General features: G+C 39.4%; 1 protein-coding gene across 5 annotated transcripts in view; it reads left to right on the forward strand.

Moving 5' to 3' along the window:
• The window catches only part of ccser1 (coiled-coil serine-rich protein 1), a 1,394,127-nt gene that overhangs the window by 838,895 nt on the left and 532,816 nt on the right, over positions 1-22,416 (forward strand). For all 5 annotated transcript variants that reach the window (XM_063046845.1, XM_063046846.1, XM_063046848.1 and 2 more), the window contains exon 8: positions 16,855-16,935. In XM_063046845.1, coding sequence (XP_062902915.1) covers positions 16,855-16,935 — 81 coding nt within the window. The remainder of the gene's footprint in view (positions 1-16,854; positions 16,936-22,416) is intronic.

Raw genomic sequence — 22,416 nt, forward strand, 5'->3', positions numbered from 1 at the left:
CATCTGCAACATTGGAAATTATTTATAAAGGAGAGAATCTTGAGTCCCATAGCATACACAAAGTAAAGGAACATCCATCATGGCTTGCACTGTACAGAACCCGGGTGTGCATGGTAACTGATCTCTGGAATTCCCTCACAAAATTTTCTCACTAGCACACATCGTACTTAACAAAATAACCCTATAGTAGCTCTCAAACTTGAAAGTCTTTCAGCAATGATTTTCAATAAATGATACACAGCGATCCTTGCACAATTTATTTTTGTCTTCTCAGCACGGATGTAGGCTAAAACATGAGATATTTCTACTTGGTTCTACATAGATTTTTAACATTTTATTTCATAGGTAAATGTATTCATAAAAATTCATACAAGAAGCACAAAACAGAATGTGACTTTCTTTGAAATGTGACACATCTGAAGTGTCGCCCAGTCTATGCTGTCATAGTATTGTCAAATCATTCATTCATTATGGTTTCTTAGTGGTTCATTTATTGTTGTCACTACCCTCTTCTTGTCTTTCCCACTGTACCTCACCCTCACTGTCAACCACAACTTCAATCCGAATCATCACATTATAGAAAAGATGATTTTGGGCTGGAGATGCCGTAGAGGAAGTTTACAGGAATGGCAACAAAGTTGAAAATTGAGGCAATGAAGAAACATTGGGTGAGTAAGCTGATGGAAGATTTAATGGAGATGTATAACTTATGATGGGTTGGCCGGTGGTGAAATGGCATCAGCACTGGACTTTGAGGTGGATATTCCTGAGTTTGAATCCGGCCGGGTCCCAACCTTGGCAGGCAGCACTATCTGCGTGGAAAAAAGGCTGAGCAATCTCCTTCCGTATCTTGTCACAAAAGCCCTCTGGACAACTACACAATCCATAGTGTCGCCATGAGCTGATGACTCGACAGCACTCAGCAATAACCACAACTTATGAGTTATTTAGATGGAGTAATTAGCAAGGATATATTGGCTGAACCAGTGGGTGAAGAACCAGGGGACACAGGTTTGAATTAATTGGCAGATAGATAGAGGTGATTAGAATTCTGTTTTTGTCAAGAATGGGGTAGGAGTCCAGAAGTCAATGCCTGAAATGATGTTGGAGACAGAAAGCCAAATCACATTGAGGCAGGCCTTGAGTGTATAGAACAGTGAGCTGCAGGGGTAGAGATCATATGCTGGAAAGTAGAAATAGATTGGATAGTTCTTTGCCTTCTGCAAAACCACAGATGAGATGAATGGGCTGAATTTTGATGTTTGAAAGACACCTGGACAGTCACATGGATAAGAATGCTTTAGAAGAAAATGAGACATGCAACCAGCCCATTTTGGCAACTTGGTCAGCACAGGTGAGTTGACGCAGAGCCTCACCTCATTTCATATAGCTTGGTGACTGTATGGTTCCTCTGAGTTCCTAACTTTCCTATGATTCTGTGCTTTCTGAATTCTGCAGTTTTCCCCTCGTTCCGATGGACTGATGTGATGGCATGCAAAACAATTTCTTCATGATGCCTTATTACATGTGACAAAAGAATAAACCAGCTTAATTTACTTTCACATTCTGACTACTCACATAGACTTTCATCTCCCCAAAGGCTGGGGGCAATTGTTTTTCTCCAGTCTCTCTGGAGCATTTGAAGTGGTTATCCAAGTTGAGTCAATGAACTTTGCAGCAAAAATGAAGGCCATTTTGTCCATCTTGTTAATTTGCATTGATAACATCATCCAGCATCATCCCGCTTCCCAGTTCTTGATCTGCAGCACTGCAGGTTATGATGCATCTAGCCCACTTCCAAGTATTATTGGAAAGGGTTCTGCCTCCACACACTCTCAGTGGAGCTGTAGCTTGCATTCAAGCTATGGGTTAGCAGATGTAATTGAGTGTAATTGTTCTTGGAACTGACTCAATCATATCCACTGCTTGATTTGTGTTAGACAAACAGCAGCTCTCACAGCAGCAGTAACGTAACGGTTAGTGCAATGCCTTTACATCTCGTGTGTCAGAGTTCAGAGTTCAATTCCGGTGTCTTCTGCAAGGAGACTCTGTATATTCTTCCTGTGGAAAATGTGGATTTTCCCTGGTGCTGTGGCTTCCTCCCTCAGTCCAAAGACATACTGGGCAGATTAATTGGTCATTGTACATTGTCCCGTGATTAAATCGGAGGTGTCAGGAATTTCGCACTCTATCTCTAAATGAATGAATGAATGAATGAATAAATAAATAAATAAAGTGCTTTACAATCAATGAAATGTGGAAGCTATTCATGTAGGACACAGAATAGCCAATCAGCATATAGCAAGTTCCCTTTGATGAAGGGTCTTTGACCTGAAACATTAGCTTTGTTTTCCTTCCTGCAGTTGCTTTCTGACCTGCTGCATTTTTCTAGCTTTGTTTATTTATATTCCACAAACAGCAACTTGATGTTTAACTAAACTGTCAAAGTAAAAAAACAGTCAAAGTCAAGCTTAATGTCATATTTCCAAGAATATGTGGAGAGGATTTTTCCTGTAGTGGGAATGCCTCAGGTTACAAGGATGTCTCTGTGGAACAGAGAAATTTGTTAGCCAGAGAGTAGAGAATCTGTGGAGTTCACTGCTACAGATGACTGTAGATGCCAGGTCTTTGGCTACATTTAAAGAGGAGGTAGATTGGTTCATGATTATTAAGACTATCAAAGGATACGGAGATAAAGCAGGAGAATGGGGTTGAGAGAGAATCTAAATCAGCCATGATCAAATGGTGGCACAGACTCAATGGCCTAATTCTGCTCCTATGTCTTATGGTCTTAACATGTATAAACACATACAAAGAAAAACTTGCCTACAGCAGCATCACAGGCCCAAAGCATCAAATACACAACATTCACAGGAAAGGTAGAAATTAAACATGTATTATACACAAATTTTGCGAGAAAGAACACAACTAAAACAAAAAAAAATCTATTGTAGTAAACGGTTGAGGTAGCTAATGATCAAAGTGGTCATTAGTATTGCTATACTGAAGTACTGATTAAGGTTGTGCAGGTTGTTTCAAGAACTGGATGGTTGAAGGGAAGTAGCAATTCTTGAATCTGGTGCTGTGTATGCTTCTGAACCTCCTGCCTGATAGTAGTTAGCAGACAAACTGTCTAAGTGCTGTTGGTTGAGAGATGAATATTGGCTTGGATTGCCAAGAACCCCCTTAATCATCTTCAAAATAATATTATGAGATCACCTGTGAAAATGGATGGGACCAGATATTGTCTGGGAAGTTGGAATGAGTTGTCCCTCATCACTGCACGGTTGTAAAATCTTTGCTTATGTCCTTGAGTTTCTAAAATGAGGCAAAGTTTCTATTTTCTTATTGAGGTAACCAACTGAAGTGGTGCTGTGTCCCTTCTTCAGCAGTCTCTTGGATTCTAGGCTGACTAGCTTCCAATTCTGTGCTTTGATGAGGTGAATGTTACATGTGGGCTAGGAGCTGCCTGATGGGATGGGTGGATGGATACTGAGGAAGGTGATTCACTTTTCCCATAGCTTTGTTGAATTTTTGACAAATGGACTGAAGGTTCTCAGTGCCACACAAACCAATCTTTTCCCATTCTGAATGGTTGTAACACACAGATTTCGAGGTATCAGTGATTATAATTTTTCCAGAAAATTTTGAGGAATCTTTGAAACTTTTTTTAATCTCAGAAACAGAAAAGTGTCTATTTGGGCCCATTTTGTTGGGATTTGCCTTTGGAGCCAATACTGTGTGTCAGTGGGTTTTCAATAGTGGAAGGGAGGAGGATATTTATATTAGTCCACTTACTTGCCAGTGAATTTGCCAGTGTTGATATTAGCTCTTGAATGCTTTGAAATGCCTGGTCAATGTTGACCATGTTCTAAAAGTGTACAGAGAGCGGGGATCACAGTTGCATGGTAGACTACAAGTTTTGTGCTGCTTCAACAGAATCTCGAGATCAAATAAGCAAAATGTTAGCAAAACTCTATCTGATTTTCATTATACAGTGGACATTACAAGAGTGCCTGAAGACAATAAGCAGAATTGCACGTATGCATTTAAGAACATAGGCAAAATGTTCTCTCATTTTCCCTGATTTGCATTTGCTGCCATCAGCTCCGTTATTGATTGGGACATTTTGTCAGTCTCAAACAAAATTGCCAGCTGAACATTTATGAGCTGTGAGTAAAAGCTCAATTTAGCTGAAGCAAATCAGTTAAAGTGAGATCCTGTCACTAGTGACGGGTCGGTGGAAAAGTGTAAAGGAATTAAAGGAAACCTTGTGGTACAGAGAGAATCAATGCAAATGACTTCTAGAACTGGAAGAAGGATGTCCAATGTCCTCAGCAGAGTCTCCCAGTTGTCCAAGGATTTCTCACCTAATTTCTAAACTGCTGTTGGAGTTCATGAAACTGCAGCTAATAAAATAGTACACACACTGTGACACACTAGGTTTCAATGTCAGAATGATTCCAACAGCCTCCCTACTATGAATTAGGTCTATACTTCTCACTGCCTCAGTAGGGCAACCAACATACTCGAAGACTTCTCCCACTATGAACCTTCTGTCTTCTGTCTCTTCCCATCAAGCACAAGATACAAAAGCCGGAAATCATGCACTCAAGGACAGCTTCTGTCCCATTGTTTATAAAGTTATTGAATGGACCACTGGTTCATTAAAGTGGACATGACCTCACAATATACCTCATTTTCACTTTACACCTTATTGTCAATGTGCACTGAACTTTCTCTGTAATGGTAATACAATATTCTGTATTCTGCTATTGTTTTGCCCATGCACTATCTCAATATACTGATGCGATGAAATGATCTCTGTGGATGATTTGCAAAACAAAGTATTTTAGTGTACCTCAGTCCATGAGAGAGTAATAGACCAATTTACTAATTTACAGACTTACCAATTTATAATCATAATAATCCAATTTCTTTCACTCATTTGAGACCTGGGAGCTTGCATTGTCAAAAGCATTTATTGTCCAGTGAACTGGTTAGCTTGCAAGGTCATCTCAAAGCAGAAAGTGAAATATGTTTCTTTGAATTAGAATTCACATAGAAACTAGACCAAGTAAGTAATATATGTTTCCTTAGGGATATTAGTGATTCCAATAAATTCTTAGATGTATTTCAGTGATTTTGTGGTGACCGTTGCAGGTAACCAATTGTTAATTCCAAAATAATTTAATTGAGTGGATTGAAATTCTATAATTGTATTTGAACTCATGTTTCCAGATCAGGTCCAGACAGTTGAATTGCCAGTTCAGCAATCATTTTGACAGTATTTGGTTGTTATTGTAGGTAATATAACCATGAAACTTGTTGAGATATTCAGTCTGCTGGTTGATTGATTGACATTATTAATTGTTTCAGAGATGCAATGAAAACTTTGTTTTGCAAGGCATTATTCAATCACATAAGAAAATTTATGCAACTCTATACTTGCACCAGCATTTTGAAAGTACTAAATTAATTCACTCCCCCACTCCCAGCCACTTTATCCCTGTGATATCATAAATAGTTTGATTTTGGTAAACATTTCCTTCTTGAAAATTTTGATTGAAGCTATCTTCAGTGACCTTCCATGCAGTGGATTTCTAATCAGTACAGATCTAGGCATACAAACAACTGCCCTCTGATCCCAACTGTTTTGCAAGTTATCTTAAAAATTGTTATTTCAGTATTCTCAAAGAGGACAAGTATCTCTCGTAATACACTGCTGAAAATGTTTACAGCATTTTAACATAGGCACTGCATCATAACAAACAAACATGACTAAGAATTTGCCATAATTCTGGAAACTAATTACAAATACAGCACTTAAGTACAGTGGATTCTGGTTAATTGAGGTATCAGTTAATTAGAGCAGCTGCTTAATTGGTACACTTCTTACAGAATAAAAAACAAATTGAGAAAACAGCCGGGATTCCCTTTGTTTATTTGGGACACTATAGTGCTTAATTGTAACAGGAGACTGTTGAACAGTTTCTAACTAGTGTCAGTCATGTGCACTTGTGTAGCCGCAAGACACTACACTGTCCCTAAAGTGATCAGTTTTTAGATACTGTCAGTTATGTGTGGTTTCGTTCAAAAGGCAGTAATTTTTGTCACTGATAGTTGGTAAAAAAAATAAGCTTGAAGACAATTCAGAACTATTTTGCTTTCTGTGGTTTCAAGCACTCAGGCTTGGAAATGCCAGGAAGGGCCAGAAGTGAAAATGAAATGATTTCACTACTTCAACAAGTTAGGAATTATGAAGAATTTGAAGGTATCAACAAACATCTTGAATGTAACAATGAAAACAAAGAGATGATTGATGTAATCGTCTAAAACATTGTTTGAAGATAGTCAATTATCTGCACTGGGTGTCTGCGTGATCTTGTTCAATTACAGTCAATCAAAAGAACATGCAGCATACACTGGAGGAAATCCTCCATCAATAACTATTAGGAACTATTATAGAGTTTTATAGCACTTTAGTAGTATTAGTAGTGTTCTAATTTGCTCCGCATTTCATGTAAATACATAAATCATTACTGAGATAGTTTGCCCTTTTATATTTTTTAAATCGTTTCCATGAAACTTTGGCTTATTGGGGTAGCAGTTTAATTGGGTCAAACTGTACTGGTCCCAAAGTGATTTTAGACAGCAGAAATAACTGTTCATGCCATGTTAAAAGAGTACTGGCCATTAATTCTTAACATGTCATTGTTTATCAATAAAAAAAGACAATTAATTTTATTAATGGAGAAGAAAAATTGGAAAAAAATGGAAATACTCTGACAACATTTATGATGAAAGAAATGGTGAATTATAAGGCAGACAATATTTTATCAGTATGAATTACTTGTGCATCTCACTCCCATTGCAAAGATAAATATAAAGACTTGCATGTATGATTGTATGGTGCAATACTTGGCAGATATTATGTCACAAGTTGATATGTAGTTGATGACCTTAATGATGGTCTCCAACATGTGAAAATCTTACAGTATATCCTTGACAGCCAGTGTGAGATAAACGTATCTTCTACCCTTGACGGTCAACTACGTTTCCATTGCCACCTAACATCAGCATCTTTGGAATGCCCAAGGAAATAACTTTTCCAGCCATATAAGAGTAGGTTAGAGGGTGGTATCCTGGTGTGAGTGACTTTCCAAAGTCTTTCTACTACCAGCAAGAAACAAGTCAGGGCCCTTGGAACTTGCTTAGGTGATTGCATTGAAGAAGATGGGGAGAAATCTCCCTGTGATTACTTGTTTCAATTATGAGGAGACTCTTTTAATATAGAAATCAGAGGTGGCTGAAGGAGGACCTGATAGAGGTATACAGAATTATGAAGGCTATAGATAGGGTGGGTATAAGGATACCTTTTCCCATAGCTAGGCTGACTAAAGCTAGAGGGCATAGGTTTAGGATAAGGAGCAAAACATTTAAGGAGATCTGAGGAAGAAACTGGAATACACTGACTGAGCCAGTGGTGAAGGCAGAATCTTTCATAACATTTAAACAGGATCTTATTTAGTACTGCAGTCTCCAGGACAGAGAAGTCTCCGAATCGTGTGCTGGTAAATAGAATTAATATAGGTGGGCATTTGATGACCAGCTTGGACATGGTGTGCTGAAGACCCTGTTTCTTTTGTGTATTATCCTATCGCTCTACCTCAGAATCAGAATCAGGTTTAATATTACCGGCATATGTCATGAAATTTGTGAACTTAGTGGCAGCAGTGCAATGCAATGCATGGTAATACAGAAAATAAGTAAATCAATTACAGTATGTATATATTTGTGTATTAAATAGTTAAATTAAAAATAGTGCAAAAACAAATAATATTTAAAAGGTGAGATCGTGTTCATGGTTCAATGTCCATTGAGGAATCGGAGGCAGAGGGGAAGAAGCTGTTCCTGAATTGCTGTGTGTGCCTTCAGGTTTCTGTACCCTATTTCCCAACGGTAACAATGAGAAGAGGGCATGTCCTGAGCTGTGGGGGCCCTTAATAATGGACACTGCCTTTCCAAGGCACTGCGCCTTGAAGATGCCTTGGATACTATGGAGGCTAGAACCCAAAATGGAGCTGACTAATTTTACAGCTTTTTGTAGCATCTTTTGATCCTGTGCAGTAGCTCTCTTGTCCCCCATCCCACAACACCCCCCCTCCCATGCCAGACAGTGATGCAGCCTGTCAGAAAGCTCTCCATGGAACATCTGTAGAGGTTTTCAAGTGTTTCCGGTGACAAATCAAATCTCCTCAAACTCCGAATGAAATATAGCTGCAGTCTTGCCTTCTTTATAGCTGTATTGACCAGGTTAGATCCTCAGAGGTCTTGACACCCAGGAACTTGAAATTGCTCACTCTCTCCACTTCTGATCCCTCTATGAGGATTGGTTTGTCTTTCCCTTTCTGAAGTCCAGAATCAGCTCTTTCGTCTTACTGACATTGAGTGCAGAGTTGTTGTGACATCACTCAATAAGCTGGCATATCTCACTCCCGTATGCCAGCCCTCTTATCTCCATCTGAAATTCTGCCAACAATAGTTGTATTATCAGCAAATTTATAGATGGCATTTGAGCTATGCCCAGCCTCACAACCATGGATATAGAGGGAGTAGAGTAGTGGGCTAACCACACACATCTGAGGTTCGCCAGTGTTGATCGTCAGCGAGAAAGAAGTATTATTACTAACGCACGCAGGTTGTGGTCTTCTGGTTAGAAAGTCAAGGATCCAGTCACAAGGGGAGATACAGAGGTCCAGGTTCTGTAGCTTATCAATCAGGGCAGTGGGAGTGATGGTGTTAATATTATGGCAAGCGGGACGAAAAAACCTGTTGACTGTATCTTATCCATTGTCTGAGGGATTCACTTACTTCACCACCAACATATTGTGGCCAAGGTGTGTATATCTATAAAAACTATTTGTGATATCTACAGAATCTCCCAGAAAACGAACTCTGCCAAGCTGGAAGAGGGAAGCAGGCTATGGTAACAACATTGCCTCCATGCTTCCTTTCAAGTCACTGACTTCAAAGTATATTACTATTCTTGCATTTTCAGTAGATCTAAATCCTGCATCTCTCTACCAAACAATGCTGTGGGAATAACCTCATCTGAAGGACTGCAGAAGATGGCACAGCACCATCTTCTCAAGGGCAAAAGTGTGTAGCAACTAACTGTTCCATTTCCAATATCCAGTGAAATTCCTTTGAGTGTTGTAGGAAAAGAAGCAGGTAATGTGCAGTATTATAATATTCAAATAATCTGTTGCAGTGATATTGAATAAGGAATCGACATCAAACAAAATGCTGAGGAAATAAGTACATGGGCATTATTCATGACCATCTGAGAGCAGTTTCTGACCCCTTAACCCCTCTTAAAATGCAGCAATCCCTTGGTACCACACTGCAGCATTGGCCTGGATTTCAGTACACAAACTGTAATAATTTCTTTACAGCTTTACGTAAGAAAGTTATTCTTATTATATGAACTTTTATGTTTATATATAGGCTAGCATATTTATAGGGGGCTGCTTAAAAGATTGTCACTGAAAAAGACGAGTCATTTGTAATTCTAAAAATACGCTGAATTGGCTTAACAGAATTTGTTTAAGCATATTCAAAAAATTTAGATGTCACATATTCAATTTATCCAGCCTTTTGCTTTACATTCCAGGAGTTGGGTTTTATTTATTTCGGTAGATTTTGACACTCTTTCAAAATCTACACTCATCTGTACATTTGACAAAATAAAATGGCTCACTGTAAGTAAAGATTCTGATGGTACAGGCGCTCGATTGGATTGTTAACGGATGTTCATGCTGGCTGATTTCTATCAGCTTAGACTTTGTTCTCAAATCATGCTCTCCTCTCAATGCTCATCCAATCTCTGTAGCTGGCACGCTCTCTCATACATGATAGGTGGTGACAATAGATCTGGAAATCATGGACACATATTTAATATCGGGTCAAATCTTTATGTTCAAGAAGTCTCTATTTCTGTTATTGCCTCTATGACTCTAATAAATTTAACTCATTGTGATAGTTTCCCTGCAGTCATCATCATTTTATCATTTTTTCACATTACACTAAACAGAATAGAACCCATAAAACAAAGCACACACCATCTGAAAATTATGTCTTCTGCCATGCATACCTCTCAAAAACAGCAGTACCTTAATTTAAAAAAATAATCCTGTCGTCACACTTCCCCCTCTGTCCTTAAAACACTCTGAGATATCTATACTGCTCTAATTCTTCTCTTTTAATTGTTCCCGGTTTTAAGTATTCCACCATTGGTTGTCATACTTTATGGGATTCTGTCCCATAACTCCATCTCTCCTCACGGACAGAATATAATAAACTCTTCGGGACACAAGAAACTGCAGACGCTGGGATCTGGAGCAACAAGCAATCTGCTGGAGGAATTGTCGATGTTTTGAGTCAAAACTCTGCACTAGGACTCCTTCCTCTTTGAACAAGCTTTTGGTTGAACTTCCCTGTGTGACTGTATGGGTCTCATTTTGATGGGCAATGCGCCTGTGAAGCACTTTGATTTATTTTCTTAACTTAAATGCACTATTAAAATATAACTGGTGATAACTGTTATTTGACCCATATTTCTAGAAACCTGCTATATAGCAAAAAGGATTCTGATCATCTCAGTTATGAGATCACCAATTGAGCCCTGATAGTAGTGTCAATAAGCAGAAGTCACACTGTACACTGACCAATATTTTTTGCAACTAACTAAAATTTTTAACAAATCCTGCACCATGTTTGTATTTCAATGATTAACTGGAACCTTGCTTCAGCTTGCTGTCTGAGCCAAAATGACAGATCTGTGACAATTTAAGTATTTAAATAACAATTAACAATGGTTAATCATTTAAGTGATAAAATAAATTAAGCTGGAGTACGATTTTTGGAAATTAATTTGTTACTTTAGTCTCCATGGAGATTGTTTTTCTACTGTTTAGTATATCAACTAATGCAAAAAGGGAAAGGAGGTACTCCTGGAAGAACAGTTTGATTTATAACTCCAGGTTGCATGTTCAGAGTTGCTAAAAGCTTGAACCAGTTCTAGATCTATCAACCCCAGATGCAAGTGGCTGGAGTCCATTATAAATGGGACAACAGAGTCCCGCTAGGCATACAACTGAGCCTAAACAATAGCAATTATGCAACAGAAATCTATTTCTCCTGGGTGATCATGAACACTTTTTGGTTCCAAATGGTATTTTTAGCTGTTGAGCTACAAAGATAAATGCGTACATTAATACAGTACAGTTTACTTCTGCATTTTTAGGAACCTATTCACTAACTTAGCCGTTAACTTTCTTTAAAATATGATATTCACAAGACAGTATGTGTATGCAGCTTTAAAAAGGGTGTTTGTTTTCTGTTTGTTGCCCACCACTCCTTCAGAATGCAATGTGATTGAGCCGTGTTAAGGTTAGATCTAACTTCTACATGTGAAACTGGCTGAAGTCTGATTTTGACTGCCAAGCAAATTTCATGAACCTGGAAAATGAAAATAAAAGTGACAGAAAGCAAGCAAAGAGAACTATTTTGATTTAGTTCACTTCTCAAGCAGAATCATTTAATAGTTGGCTCCCTGAACTATTAGTTAACATTAGTATTTTACTTCCTTCTCTCTCTAGTGTACTACCCAACTTAAATTGCTGGATTTTGGTGGTTGGAATATTGCAAGTCTTATCGATTTTTTTTGACAAATGGCAGGAGCGGGTGGCAGGGGCACTACGTGGCCTCGGTCATAGTGAGGACTAGGCCTTGACCCATTGCAATTTGCCACAATAGGTCAATGGCAGACGCAATCTCAATGGCTCTTCACACGGCCTTAGACCACCTGGACAATACAAACACCTATGTCAGGATGCTGTTTATTGACTATAGCTCAGCATTTAATACCATCGTTCCCACAATCCTGATTGAGAAGTTACAGAACCAGGGCCTCTGTACCTCCCTCTGCAAGTAGATCTTAAACTTTCTAACCGGAAGGCCGCAATCTGTGTAGATTGGTAATAACATCTCCTCCTTGCCGGCAATTAACACTGGCGCACCTCAGGGGTGTGTGCTTAGCCCACTACTCTACTTTCTCTGTACCCAGGACTGTGTGTCTAGGCATAGCTCAAATACCATTTATAAATTTGCTGATGATACAACCATTGTTGGTAGAATCTCAGATGAAGACAAGGGTGTACAGGAGTGAGATATCCCAACTAGTGGAGTGGTTGCTGCGTTCACCAGCAACTTTTATGTGTGTTGCTTGAATTTCCAGCATCTGCAGAATTCCTGTTGTTAGTGGAGTGGTGTTGCAGCAACAACCTTGTACTCAAAGTCAGTAAGATGAGAGAGCTGATTGTGGATTTCAGGAAGGGTAAAATGAAGGAACACATACCAATCCTCATAGAGGGATCAGAAGTGGAAAGAGTGAGGCTGCATCACTGTCTGGTATGCGGGGGCGGGAGGCGCGGGGCTACTGCTCTGGATTGAAAGAAGCTGCAGAGGGTTGTAAATTTAGTTGGCTCCATCTTGGGTACTAGCCGATAAAGTACCCAGGACATCTTCAAGGAACGATGTCTCAGAAAGGCAGCATCCATTATTGAGGATCTCCAGCACCCAGGGCATGCCCTTTTCTCACTGTTACCATCAGGTAGGAGATACAGAAGCCTGAAGGCACACCTCAGTGATTCAGGAACAGCTTATTCCCCTCTGCCATCCAATTGCTAAAAGGACATTGAACCCATGAACACTACCTCACATTTTTAATATATATTATTTCTTTTTTTTGCATGATTTTTAATCTATTGAATATATGCTGTAATTTATTTATTTATTGATTATTATTTTTTTTTTTCTTTTCCTTCTATATTATGAATTGCATTGAACTGCTGCTGCTTCATTAACAAATTTCACGACGCATGCCCGTGATAAGGAACCTGATTCTGATTCTGGTGCTGCCAGTTTGCGCCACCCAGAGGGAGGCACTGGAGTCGGGCGATGCACCAGTATGTTGGAGTGGATGTGGTACAGCATTCCCCCCCCTGCCAGTATTCACTCGGCAGAAAACAAGCTGTATTGTGTTGGGCTGCAGATTGCTGCAACATTCATGAACTCAGGACTTGGACTACATTTTCACTTATGTGACTATATTTTACTGATACGAGGCAGATACAAAGCTTGCAATCAGATACAATTATTACGTTTAAGAGACAGACACTTAAGTAGGCAAGGTATAAAATTTTGGACCAGTGAGATGAGTGTACATGGGCAAAAGGTAAGCATGAATGTGATGGGGCTGAAGGGCTCATTTCTGTGTCGTATGACTTGATAACTGTTTGAGTTGCATGTTTTGTTTCTGAAGAAAGAAACAGCCAGTACAATTTACACTCAGGTAAATGCTACAAGATGTTTGTATTTGAATGAATGGAATAATTTATTGGGTCCCTTCTTCATCCTGCAGCACAAGGCAAATTGACTAATTCTGCCATAACTCTGCCATTAAATGTTACAATATAAGGTTCGCAAAAGAAGCCGGCTTTTAAATGTTCATTATAAAAGTTGTCTGTTGTAATGAAAAGGGAAAATACATAATTCACTACTTAAAAGCAAAAATAAGCAAAACTAGACTCTGCTTGTGACAAGTTAACTTGAATCCTTTAACGGAGCCCATCCCAATTTTTATATTTCAAAAGATATGTTGAAAGGTGGGACAGAGTAATGTAGTAGTGGGTTGGGACAGGGGAGTCTTATATTCCTGGAGACACAAGAGGCCGCAGAAGTAAGTACCTGTTAGGTTCATTTGCCTCTTTCTGTTCTATAATATATCAAACTTAATCAACATTTATTGATTGTTGTTTTTGGGGGATGACTTTTTTCAATAAAAAACATTGACTTTTGGAAGGAGTCTTCTTATACTCAAGATAGATCCTTCTCAGACTCTTTGGTACTTGTAAGTTGTTGATGTGGGCAGCACAGTGGCATAGCTGATAGAACTCAGTCTTGGTATCCAGTGCTGTCTGTGTGGAGTGAGTTTGTATCTTCCTCCCTTTGACCACATGGGGCTTCCTTTAAGCCTTCTGATTTTCTCCTACATCCCAAAAATATGTGGGTTGGTGGGTTAATTGATGTCACTAAATTGCCTCCAGTGTGTGTAGATAGATAGATAGATAGATAGACATACTTTATTGATCCCGAGGGAAATTAAGTTTCATTACAGTTGCACCAACCAAGAACAGAGTACAAACATAGCAAAACAAAAACCATAAACAATCAAATAATAATATGTAAACCATGCCAGATGGAAATAAGTCCAGGACCAGCCTGTAGGCCCAGGGTGTCCAACCCTCCAAGGGAGGAGCTGCAAAGTTTGATGGCCACAGGCAAGAATGACTTCCCATGACGCTCAGTGCTGCATCCCGGTGAAATGAGTCTCTGGCTGAATGTATCTCCTGTGCCCAACGGTATAAATGATGTTATACGCCGACATCAGGTTGGCAGAGGGAGGGATGTACGCAACAACCACAATTGCATGTGAGATTTCCCTTGGCAAATAATATGGCAAAAAGTTCAATATCCGGGCTACAAACATGTTCCTTGATCGTAATATGACCAGGATTGCACCATCTGTTGTTAACCAGCACAGCAAGCCTCCCTCCTTTACGCTTACTGCTCTCAGTGCACTTCCAGTCAGCCCGAACAGTCTGGAAGCCCTTTATGGAAATGTTAAGTAAGAGGTAGTATCTGGAAGTTTATGGGAATGTACTGCAGGTAGAATGAGTTACATAGCCAGGAGAATGGGATTGTTCTGCAAACCAGCACTGGGAGGACCAAATGATCTTCTTCTATTGGAATACCAAACGATGCTCACCACTGTGCAATTGCATTCAGGTAGCACATTGCTGCCCTTCATCTGAAGCTTGCTTCAATGCTTGTGCTGTAATTCTCAACACTATCGACTGATCCTGTTGGTTTGCAGGGGAAACTGGATTGTAAAATGCTCTAAATTAATTCATGCAAAAAATGATAGATGCATCCAAGTGCCATCAAGGAAATACTGATTATTATCCGATATCTTCTCCGAAGCATCCATAAAGTCAAAAATTTTGTAATTTTTTTTCTGAATAACTAAGTACTAATGGTATAATTATTTCATTCTCAGTAATGATAACACATTGCTTCTAATGATGTGTTTTACCCAACCCTGGGAGCATTTTTTTAATATAACAAACACATATCTTGGTACAATTTCCATTAAGTTCAGAACAAGTAATGTTTCAATGAAATCTATCATTTTCTCATCCTTCATTTTCGGTGTTTTATTTGTCTGTGTATAAGTCACATACGAACTGACGTCAGCAGATTTAGTCGGATGTAACTGGGCAGTTAAAATTCTGTCTGCAACACAAAATGTGGAGGTTCTTCTCTGAAGGATTGGGTTTAAATCCGCTGTCCAAGCTAGATGAGGCAGATCCTTCTTTTTGATCAGGTTATGATAGCAACTGCAATTTTAACCAGAGGGCAAACAGGCTGGAAGAAAGAAGCAGAGTTAAGGTTTCAAGATTGTTTATCAGAATGGAAGACGAGTTGAAAGAAGAGTTAAAGACTTTCAGTGTCTTGATGTCATTCTTTCAATGTTCCATCTCATGGCCAGTGCTTATAGGAGTTCTTCTTCAAGAAAGATTACACCTTCCCCTCCCCATACCTTTTTATTCTAGCATCTTCTCACTTCCTTTCCAGTCCTGAAACAGTGTCTTGGCCTGAAATGTAGACTGTTCATTCATTTCCATAGATGCTGCCTGACCTGCTGAGTTCCTCCAGTATTTTGTGTGTGTTGCTTTGGATTTCCAGCATCTTCAGATATTCTCATGCTTGTGAGCAACAGTTTAAAGCTGAGGGTTTTAATTGGTTTAAAAAAAAAGAGAGGCAGGGTTGTTTAATGATGGAGTGCAGAGATTAGGATCATAAATTATGAGTGATTGAAATTTTGCAAGAATTAGAGGATTGTAGATATGTTATTGTTAACAGAAAGAAGCATTTCAGACAATCTAGTCTGTGCTGGGTTCCATCTATCCTATTCCTCAGTAATTTGCTCTGTAATCCATTATCCCAGCATTCCCATGAACTCCTCCTAAATTCTACCGCACTTTTACAGTAGGGCATTTTCCTGTGACTGAATAATCCACCACCCTGCATTTCTGTGGAATGTAGGAGGAAACGAGAGTACCTGGACCAAATCCACAAGGTCACAGGGGAGAATGATAGCACCAAAGGTCAGGATTAAACCCTGGGTTGCTGAAGCTGTGAGACCACAGCTCTCTCTGCTGTGCAGCTTTTGCAGAAAGTTGCAGGGTTGTAGGAGGTTGCAGAGACAGGGAGAAGCAAAACCCTTAGGGAGGTTTGAGACCAAGGTTGAAAATGCTAAAAAGCTCTCCAAACTGCTTTCCAGATGCACTTCCAGTTGTCTCAGGTCGAAGGGTGAGTGCTTGAGAATAAACATCACCAAGGCTTTGTTGCTGAGTCTTCAAGTTTTTGAGACTATCTTAGCTGTAAGCTCCCACTTCTCTCATTTTTTTTAAGTAAACACACTGCTGTATCCTTTTATATCTGACTTTAAGTAAATCCAACTCTGAAGAGCAGAGATAAAATGCCAAATGTACCCAATAGGAATCTATTGTTCTCTTTGTGCTGGATTACAATTTCCTGGAAGAGCTTGTTCCAGCAGTACTTATATAAACACACCTCAACCATTGATTTCTCCATGATTAGTAAGCTCAGTATTCTCCATCACTTGGTTTAATTCTAAATGTTGTCTCTTTTCCCTTTTTGTAGGACACTAAAGATGAAAGCTCACTTCTGAGACTTCAGCTGAAGGAGAAAGATGAACTGATTTCACAACTCCGAGAGGAACTTGTAAGTAGGAGACCTGAAATGTTTACAGTATTTTCAAAAACTTGAAGCTTCTGCCACAATGGTAAGGAGTCGCATCTGTGGCAGAAACACCATAGCCTGTTGTCTTGCTGCATTGATTAATGTGCTATTTATGAGCCTTGTGACACAGTTTCTATGGTACCTCTAAATTTTGAATAAATGGGCCAAAGCATGCTCTTTGTTTTACAGAAATTTCTTGACAATGTTTATTAGACATTTAAAAGATCACAATTAGCCAGCTGGGCTGAGATGCTGATAAGCAGAGCTCTTTGTCTCTCTCTCTCTCTCTCTCTAATGAAACCTAACATCAGGTGGGATACATGCTCACAAGTCTGATAACAAGCCGATATGGATGTTCGTCAATAGAGGTAGTGACGTTAAACTGGGTCAGTCTGGCTCACACACAAAGTCCATTTGGTTGTACATTCCAGCAGGAATCAATGGGTAATTATCAAAAAGGCATGTTTTTGTGGATTCCCTGTCCTCTTTCTTCCTACATTTGTAGGTTTTACTGGAGAAAACCATAGCTGACTCATATTCTGCTGATGAAAACAACTTAATGCTCTGCTCAGTCCCTCATCATGCCTGGAGCTAGGATCAATCAATACATAATACCAGAGCTTGCAAAAAAAAACATTTGTCCCATTGAATCTGCATCAATATCTTTCTAACCAGTGATTTTTCACTTTATTTTGATATGATATTATGTTAGCTGGCACATTCACACCACAAGACCAATTACTAGGTGGTGCACAGTATTACTTATTGACTAGAAGAAGTGTCTTATATTTTACAGGATATAATTACATATAACACTCATTTACTAACAGTACGCATGTGCATACATTCATTTCTGCCATAATTGTTTTACTTACAAACAATTAGCTGGATGTACAGTACATACTCATAACTTTAAACATCAATCCTGAGCATTAAAAATTGGCGGATTGCCTTGGGATGTTCCACTCTGTTAAACGTGTTGTTGCAATAATCAGGGCTTCTGATGGACAAGTTGCAGGTTTTGTCTGTGGCATAATGTTATATGCACACACACAAAGACCATTCAGTTGTTCATTCCAGCAGTAATCAATGTGTTACTATCAAAAAAGCATGTCTTTGTGGATTCCCTGTACTTTTGAGTGAGACAGTAATCTGAGTGAGCATTGACACTATCTGCATGGAGATGGGATAAAAATTATGTACGCCGAACTACAAACAGTATGGTGGAAACTGCAGGCAAGTCTCCCAGTAAGAAGACTATTTGTGCATTGTGACCTATGCATATTGGATATTTATATAATTAAATTACAAACATAAAGTCAATCCCAGTCACTCTGTGTGGGTGAGAACTCCAAACGTGATTGATGTGAAAATTACCCAATCATTTTCTGGGCTGGGATTTGTGGTGTCACAACATACTTACACATATTTGTTCCTTTCCACCAGTCTTTATAGTCGATGGATCATGTTTATTGAGCAGCAAATTACATTGGAAGAGAACACATTCTGGAACTTGAAAATGTATCATGCATCTTGTGTCAGTGGAGGTAGTTTTGCCTTCCAGATCAGAAAACTGCCTGGTGTCTCATGGCTGGGTGTTTCTGTAACTGCATTCATCACCCCCTCTCCCCCACCCCCACTGCCCTTGGCAGTCCTTCTGTGGTGCTCCACCCTTGTCATTCCCAACATCCTTTGCTCCCACCAGATTTACAAACTCGCTCTCCGCTTCACGTTGACAAACACAGTACTGTGCAAAAGTCTTAGGCACCCTAACGGTGTATGTATGTGCCTAAGATTATTGTACTGTGCGTGCAGAGGAATTTTAAACAGGGTGATTTCTGAAATCAGTTTTAGAATGCAGTCAAATTACACTGTAGAGATACAGTATGTGTTCAAGAAAAGTTTAGGAAAATCCCAGGAGGTATGATAATAATCGAAGTGTTGTTTTTCTGAGTAACATGTTGAATACAGTGGGATTAAACGGAAATAGCGGGTTACATGTCATTGAGGAAGACAGCTGTTTTCCTCAGTAATCTGGTCAATAGTTTCCCTTCAACCTGCAACACTAAAACAATTTATTTGTTGTGTCACATTGCTGCTTGTAGAATCTCAGTGTGTGCAGAGTAATTGACATGTTTTCTGCATTCCCACATTTCAGAAATATGTGAGCAAAAATGTGCAGATGCTGGACATCTGAAATAAAGCCAGACGAGAGTTTGAAACACACAGCAGGTCAGGCCATATCTCTAGAGAAAGAGTAGGGTAAAAATTTTAATTTGATGACCTTTCTTCAGAACTGGATAAAGATAATGATTAAAATATTTTTTAAGTTACTGAAGAAATAAGCAGTGAATAAATTAGAGCGAGAGTGAATAACACAACTGACACTGGGAATCAAATGTGATTTACAAAAAGTGTGAATGAGAAAGAAAGATGGAGGACAAAATTTGAAATCATCAGAAAAGAGAGAAAAAGAAATGTTGTGAATATTGGAAGTACATGACATATGCGAGAAAGACTGTATTTCTGAAATATCGATTCACTATTGAATCCTTCATACACAGTGAGTTCAATTCCAAAGTTCAAAGTAAATTTATTATCAGAGTACAGATATGTCACCAAATGCAACCCTGAGAGTTATTTTCTTGTGGGCATACTCAAGAAATCCATAATAGAATAATAACCAGAATAGATTCAATGAAAGACCGCACCAGCCTGGGTGTTCAACTGATGTGCAAAAGGCAAGAAATTGTGCACATACAAAAAGAAAGAAGTAATAATAATAAATAAATAAGCAATAAATGTTGAGAACATGAGATGAAGAGTCCTTAAAAGTAAGTCCACAGTTGTGGGAACTTTACAATGATGTGGCAAGTGAAGTTCAATGAAGTTATCACCTTTGATTCAAGAGCCTGATGGTTGAGGGGTGGCAGTTCTTCTTGAACCTGATGATGTGAGTTCTGAGGTTCCGGTACCACCTTCCTGATGGCAGAATAGAGAAGATAGTACGTCCAGGGTGGGGGGGGGGGGCCCTGATGACGGATGCTGCTTTCCTGCAACTTCCTTTTGTGTATATGTGTGCAATGGTGTTGAGGGCTTTACCCGTGATGGACTAGGCCATACTTACTGCTTCTTGTAGGAATTTCCATTCAAGGGCATTGGTGTTTCCATACCAAGCTGTGATGTAGCCAGTCAATATACTCTCCACCATATATCTATAGAAGTTTTTCAAAATTTTAAATGTCATGCCATATCTTCATAAACTCCAAAGGAAGTAGAAGTGCTGCCATGCCTTCTTCGTAATTGCACCCGTGTGTTGCATCCAGCACAGGCCCTCTGAAATCGTAACACTGAGGAATTCAAAGTTGCCAACCCTCTCCAACTCTGATCCTCTTATAATGACTGGCTCATAGACCTCTGGTTTCCTAATCCTGAAGTCAAATATCAGTACCTTGGTCTTGCTGACACTGAGTAAGAGGTTATTATGGCACCACTCAGCCAGATTTTCAATCTCCTCCCTAAATGCTGATTTGGCACCACCTTTGATTCGGCCTATGATAGTGGTTTCATCGGCAACCTTGAATATGGAATTGGAGCTGGCTTAACCACACAGTCAAAATTGTAAAGCGAGTAGAGCAGAGGGCTAAGCACACAGCCTTGTGGTGCACCTGTGCTGATGGAGATTGTGGAGGAGATGTTCTTGCCAATCTGAACTGACTAGGGTCTGCAAGTAAGGAAACTGAGGGTCCAATTGCACAAATAAGTATTGAGGCCAAGGTCTTGAAGCTCATTGATTAGTTTTGAGGAAACAATGATATTGAATGCTGAGCTGTTATCGATAAAGAGCATCTTGATGTATACATCTTTGCTATCCAGATGTTCCAGGATTGAGTGAAGAGCCAATAAGCTGCTGTGGACCTGCTGCTTTGGGACTCAAATTGCAGCTCATGCATGTCATTTCTCAGGCAGGAGTTGATGTGTTTCATTACCAACCTCTCGAAGTACTTCATCAAGGAAGATGTATGTGCTTCTGGACAATATTCATTGAGACACCAGTGTAATTGATGCCTGCCTGAAGCAGGTCAGTACCTCAGACTGCTGAAGCAAGAGCTTAAAGATCTCAGTGAATACTCCAGCCAGTTGATCAGAACAGGTCTTTAGTGCTTGGCCGGGTACCTCGTCTGGGCCAAATGTTTTTCGTGGGTTCACTGCTCGCACATTAGCCTCAGAGACTGAAATCACAGGATTATCCTGGGCTGTAAGTTGATATTCTATTTCTTGAGCATTCATCATTGGAGCAATGTAAGAAATCAAGACAGTAAGGTGCTAATGGGATGGATAATTAAAATGTCAGGAGACTGGAAGTTGGTAGTGGACTGTCAAGCAGTTCATGGGACTCTGTTGTTGATAGCTGCTGTCGTGGTTTCTATATTACAACTGTACTTGCAGCTTTTCATTCTTGGTAAAAGAAATTTGGACATTCAAAAGCTACCTAAGAAGCTCTGATCAATTTTGGACTGCATGGCATTTCCATTAGTTAAGTATCTTGGAGCTTGGTATTGGACAATTATGTGCAATGAGTTCAAGTTCGACAATGGATGTACTGCAACACTTGCCAAACTTTGTCTGCATTGGAACAATCCTCATAATGGTTTTAGGGAAGTTTTAGGATATGATGAAGACTGGGCAGAATGTGCAGGCAGATATATATTTGAGTGTTACTGCTATATTCATGATAATAGCAAGGTAAACGTGGCACTAAGCTGGAGTATTAGGGAACAGAACTGATTTACAGTCACTATTAATGTAAGAGTTATGCACACACTCTTCCAGCACCATTCTAAAACCTCAGCCATCAGTGAGTAGTAAATCGCAGAGACGAGCACGATTTATTTTTCTTCATCTCCACAGCGCTAATGAAGAAAACATCATCAGAAAATATATCTGCACCGCAGTCTCATCTGTCTTATGCATAATTATTCTTATCATGGACAACATTAATCTGGTTAAAAATCTGTTCAACTCCATCATGAACAATGACTTCAACAACTGGCTAGCTGGAGGCTAATCAGTTTGCTGTTGAAGTTTGTAGGCTGCATACAAAGGAGAGTTAATGCAGGGCAACTTCGGGGTCAACACAAAAAGGAACAACTTCTAATTCTGAGCTCTTGAGGGCTCCCAGAGCCCAATCACAGATGCTCCTCATTATTGCAATGCAACAATTAATTTGTGCACAGCAGTTACTCAGAAATGTAAAGGAATGGGTAAATTGTGTGGGATTGGGCAGCGGTTTGAGAGATCAAGCGGAACGGTATATGGGAAAAACAAAATAAAATGATGGGGTACATCAAGAAAGTGCATGGTTCCAAAACAAGGATGGTCTAGAAGAAGTGCAAGAAGCAAGAAATGTTGGTTGATAGGTGGGCAGCAGAGATGGAAACTCTGCTGAAGTGGACATGACCC

Source organism: Mobula hypostoma, chromosome 4 (assembly GCF_963921235.1).
Source record: "Mobula hypostoma chromosome 4, sMobHyp1.1, whole genome shotgun sequence".
Classification (NCBI taxonomy): Eukaryota; Metazoa; Chordata; class Chondrichthyes; order Myliobatiformes; family Myliobatidae; genus Mobula; species Mobula hypostoma.